This window comes from Lipophrys pholis (assembly GCF_963383615.2).
Source record: "Lipophrys pholis genome assembly, chromosome: 3".
In the NCBI taxonomy this organism is placed as follows: domain Eukaryota; kingdom Metazoa; phylum Chordata; class Actinopteri; order Blenniiformes; family Blenniidae; genus Lipophrys; species Lipophrys pholis.
Genome location: NC_137627.1, coordinates 36,774,151 through 36,778,836, shown reverse-complemented (window position 1 = coordinate 36,778,836; position 4,686 = coordinate 36,774,151). Strand labels below are relative to the sequence as shown.

The 4,686-nt window shown below is 50.0% G+C and overlaps 1 protein-coding gene across 1 annotated transcript in view; it reads right to left on the bottom strand.

Moving 5' to 3' along the window:
- ece2b (endothelin converting enzyme 2b) overlaps window positions 1-3,000 on the bottom strand; it is a 34,569-nt gene extending 31,569 nt beyond the window's left edge. The window contains exon 1 of the mRNA XM_080459118.1: window positions 2,737-3,000. Within this exon, the coding sequence (XP_080315244.1) occupies window positions 2,737-2,769 (33 nt within the window). The 5' untranslated portion in view covers window positions 2,770-3,000. The remainder of the gene's footprint in view (window positions 1-2,736) is intronic.
- Between the last annotated feature and the right edge of the window lie 1,686 nt (window positions 3,001-4,686).

Below are 4,686 nucleotides of genomic sequence, written 5' to 3'. Positions count from 1 at the left end.
GTGTGTGTGTGTGTGTGTGTGTGTGTGTGTGTGTGTGTGTGTGTGTGTGTGTGTGTGTATGCTGTCCCCTGTGAGCCTCCATCCTGTAAACCGTTGAACCAGAGACACAAACAGTGAAACAGTGATTCAAATCAGTAGCAGAGCCCTCAGACCACCACACAACTTGTAGTACCCAGCCAGGTCCAGCTGAGCTGCAGAACCAGTGGAACCAGTGGAACCAGTAGAACCAGTAGAACCAGCAGCGCTGCCCTCACTTGTTCCAGATTCAGTCCCAGCAGCTTCAGCAGCACTGTAGCTACACAACCAGGGCTGAGGAAAGTAATCTGAGTATTAGCAGTAGTGCTAGTACAAGTAGAATAAACAGCACTGAGAGCATTTGTAGTACCAAGAATAGTAACAGTATCAGCACCATTAGCATCACTAGCACCATTAGCATGATTAGCACCATTAGCACAATCGGCTTCATTAGCGCCATTAAGATAATTAGCAACATTAGCAGCACTAACAGCATTAAAAACATTAGCAGCATTAGTAGCACTGGCAGCATTTGCACCACTATACGCAATACAGGCATTAGCAGCATTTGAACCACTAGAAGCATTAGCAGCACTAGAAGCATTAGCACCATTAGCAGCATTAGAAGCGTTAGCACCACTAGCAGCATTTGAACCACTAGAAGCATTAGCAGCACTAGAAGCATTAGCACCATTAGCAGCATTAGAAGCGTTAGCACCATTAGCAGCATTTGAACCACTAGAAGCATTAGCAGCACTAGCAGCATTAGCAGCATTAGAAGCGTTAGCAGCACTAGCAGCATTAGCACCATTAGCAGCATTAGAAGCGTTAGCAGCACTAGCAGCATTAGCAGCATTAGCACCACGAACAGCATTACCACCACCGGAAGCATTAGCATCATTAGCAGCATTAGCACCACTAGCAGCACTGTTTGTTACTTCGCAATGTCTCGATTATTTTGTTAATCAGATGGAAACACACACACACACACACACACACACACACACACACACACACACACACACACACACACACACACACACACACACACACACACACACACACACACACAGGAACCAGTTCTGAACTAGTCCAACAAACCGAGCAGAAGGAAACTCCTGAGTTCTTCTGACTAAACTGGTTTAACTCGAACTAAACGTCCTGTTACTGCAGAGAGTTTAAACAGACCGGATCGGACCGGACCGGGTTCGGACCGGACCAGACCGGACCGGAGTGGACTGGACAGGGTCGGACCGGACTCGACTGGACCGGAGCGGACTGGACAGAGCCTCCACCAACCCCAACAGAACCAGTTCGAATCCAAATGAAAACCTCTGTGACCACCTGAACCCAGGTGAATGGGTGAACAGGTGATCATCCATCCATCATCCATCATCCATCCATCATCCATCATCCATCCATCATCCATCATCCATCCATCATCCATCCATCCATCATCATCCATCATCATCCATCCATTAATCTGAAATCATGATGAGTGGATTAACTGATGAACTGATATTGAAGTGGTGAGAGGATGAGCTGATTAGATCAGTGCTCCCCAAACTACGGCCCCTCTACATGGCCCGGCCCCTCTACATGATCCGGCCCCTCTACATGGCCCGGCCTCTCTACATGATCCGGCCCCTCTACATGGCCCGGCCTCTCTACATGATCCGGCCCCTCTACATGACCCGGCCTCTCTACATGACCCGGCCCCTCTACATGGCCCGGCCTCTCTACGTGACCCGGACTCTCTACATGACCCGGCCCCTCTACATGGCCCGGCCCCTCTACATGACCCGTCCACTCTACATGACCCTGCCCCTCTACGTGGCCTGGCCCCTCTACATGGCCCGGCCCCTCTACATGACCCGGCCTCTCTACATGGCCCGGCCCCTCTACATGACCCGGCCTCTCTACATGACCCGGCCCCTCTACATGGCCCGGCCTCTCTATGTGACCTGGCCCCTCTACGTGGCCTGGCCCCTCTACATGACCCGTCCACTCTACATGACCCTGCCCCTCTACGTGGCCTGGCCCCTCTACATGACCCTGCCCCTCTACATGGCCCGGCCCCCTGAACATTACCAGAGACGCATTTTGATTTTTTTCATAAACGGCGTGATGAACAAATAGGACCGCCCATTTTCAGGGGTTAAATAATTTTGAGAGCCAGACGGTGTTTTGTTCTTATATCTTCCACCTCCCTGCATTACTGCTCTCTGAGAGGCTCTGCTGTGAAAGATGTCAACATTGTCGGGCCTAAAGTTTTGATATCTTTCAAAACAAACCTTCTCAACAAAATACTGTTATTATTTATTTCCTGACTTTCTTTTGTGAAGAACCAGGAAAAGCTTTTCTGGTTTTCTGTGGCTTTATGGAAAAAAACACATTTTTACTGAGGTCGTCTTTCTGGTCCAAACTGAGCCCGGCAGAGAAGGGGGGTCATGTGGCCCTCAGGATCCAGGTTGGGGACCCCTGAATGAGAGGATGAACTGGTAGAATGATGAGAGGATGAACTGATGACTCTCCACCTTCATTCATCCCTCCTTCTTCGTTTTGTTCACATGGAATCATCGACCTAGTTGATTAATGACGTCAGCTAACCTGAACACACGCACGCAGTGATTGACAGGTGATCAGCATCTCGCGGGAGCGCATGACAGTCACAGCGCACGCGCGTGCTGTGTGTGCGCGCGCGTGTGTGTGTGTACTCACGGTGTTCCGGAGGTCCTGCAGCGCTACGCTCATCCTGGAGCTCCGTCCCCAGAAAACAGAGCGCTACCGACGGCCGCACCGCCGGCCCATCCTCCCAGTGTGCGTGCGTCCGTCCCGGTGCTCTGGCGTGTGTGCGCGCTCGCGTATGTGTGTGTGCGTGTGCGTGTGCGTGTGCGTGTGCGTGTGTGTCCTCCGGTGCGCCTCGTGCTGCGGGATCTGGAGGATCGGGCTTTTCTCTGGTTCCTCCGCTTCCCTCTCCGTGTCTCCGCAGGCCCCGCCCAACATCCAACCGGCCGCTTCCTCTCACAAACAAACACACCCCGAGAGACACGCAGACTGACGTCATTAGGACGGCCCGACGTCACCTCCTACAGCTGCTCGTCATCTGTCTCCAAATGATTGTCATACTTCCATCCATTATCCATCCATCCATCCATCCATCTTTCCATCCATCCATCATCCATAACCCATCCATCCATCCATAACCCACCCATCATCCATCCATCCATCCATCCATCCATTCATCATCCATCCATAACCCATCCATCCATCCATAACCCACCCATCATCCATCCACTATCCACCATCCATCCATCCATCTATCCATCCATCCATCATCCATCCATAACCCATCCATCCATCCATAACCCACCCATCATCCATCCATCCATCCATCCATCCAACCATCCATAACCCATTCATCCATCCATCATCCATCCACTATCCACCATCCATCCATCCATCTATCCTTCCATCCATCCATCCATCATCCATCCATAACCCACCCATCATCCATCCATCCATTCATCCATCCATCATCCATCCATCCATAACCCATCCATCCATCATCCATCCATCCATTCATCCATCCATCATCCATCCATCCATAACCCATCCATCCATCATCCACCCATCCACCATCCATCCATAACCCATCCATCATCCATCCACTATCCACCATCCATCCATCCATCCATAACCCATCCATCCATCATCCATCCACTATCCACCATCCATCCATCCATCTATCCATCCATCCTTCCATCCATCCATCCATCCATCCATCCATCCATCCATCCACCCATAACCCACCCATCATCCATCCATCCATCTATCCATCCATCCGTCCATCCATCATCCATCCATCCATCCATAACCCACCCATCATCCATCCATCCATCCATCCAACCATCCATAACCCATTCATCCATCCATCATCCATCCATCCATAACCCATCCATCCACTATCCACCATCCATCCACTATCCACCATCCATCCACTATCCACCATCCATCCATCATCCATCATCCATCCATTGGCTGGTTCTGGTCCATTGCGGTCCCGGTGCAGGACTCACACAGTCGGAGAGATCCAGGAGTTCTGGACCCTGACCCACAAACCAGATCCTGGTTCAGAAGTCCTGGGATGTGAACCTCCACACACACACACACACACACACACACGGTTGATTGCCATCAGGTCAGACGTGAAGGTGAATATATCTAACATACCTCCTGCACTTGGAGAACCAGAACCCCACAGAACCAGAACCTCACAGAACCAGAACCTCTGATCTAGTTTCAAACTCTTGAATGAAAGATAGAAAAGCATCTGATGATCGACATTAATCAGTTTTTTCAAACGTTTCATTTATTTAAATCATGAACAAAATCAAACCTCCGAGATGTAAAACTCTTTAAAACTGAACTTTAACTATGAACTTTTATTCTGAAACTTTAACTCTGAAACTTTAACTCTGAAACTCAGTTTACCTTGATCAAGGTTTGTATGTATGTACTGTGCTCCTGCTCCCCCTGCTGGTCACCGACTGTCAGTGCAGCTTCCCTCAGAGGAGACAACCTGAGCGTTGTCGTGGAAACGAAGCCTCAGAACTCGTCTGTGGCAGATTTTTGTTTATTTTGTGAGAAAAGTGCGAAATGAAGACTCGA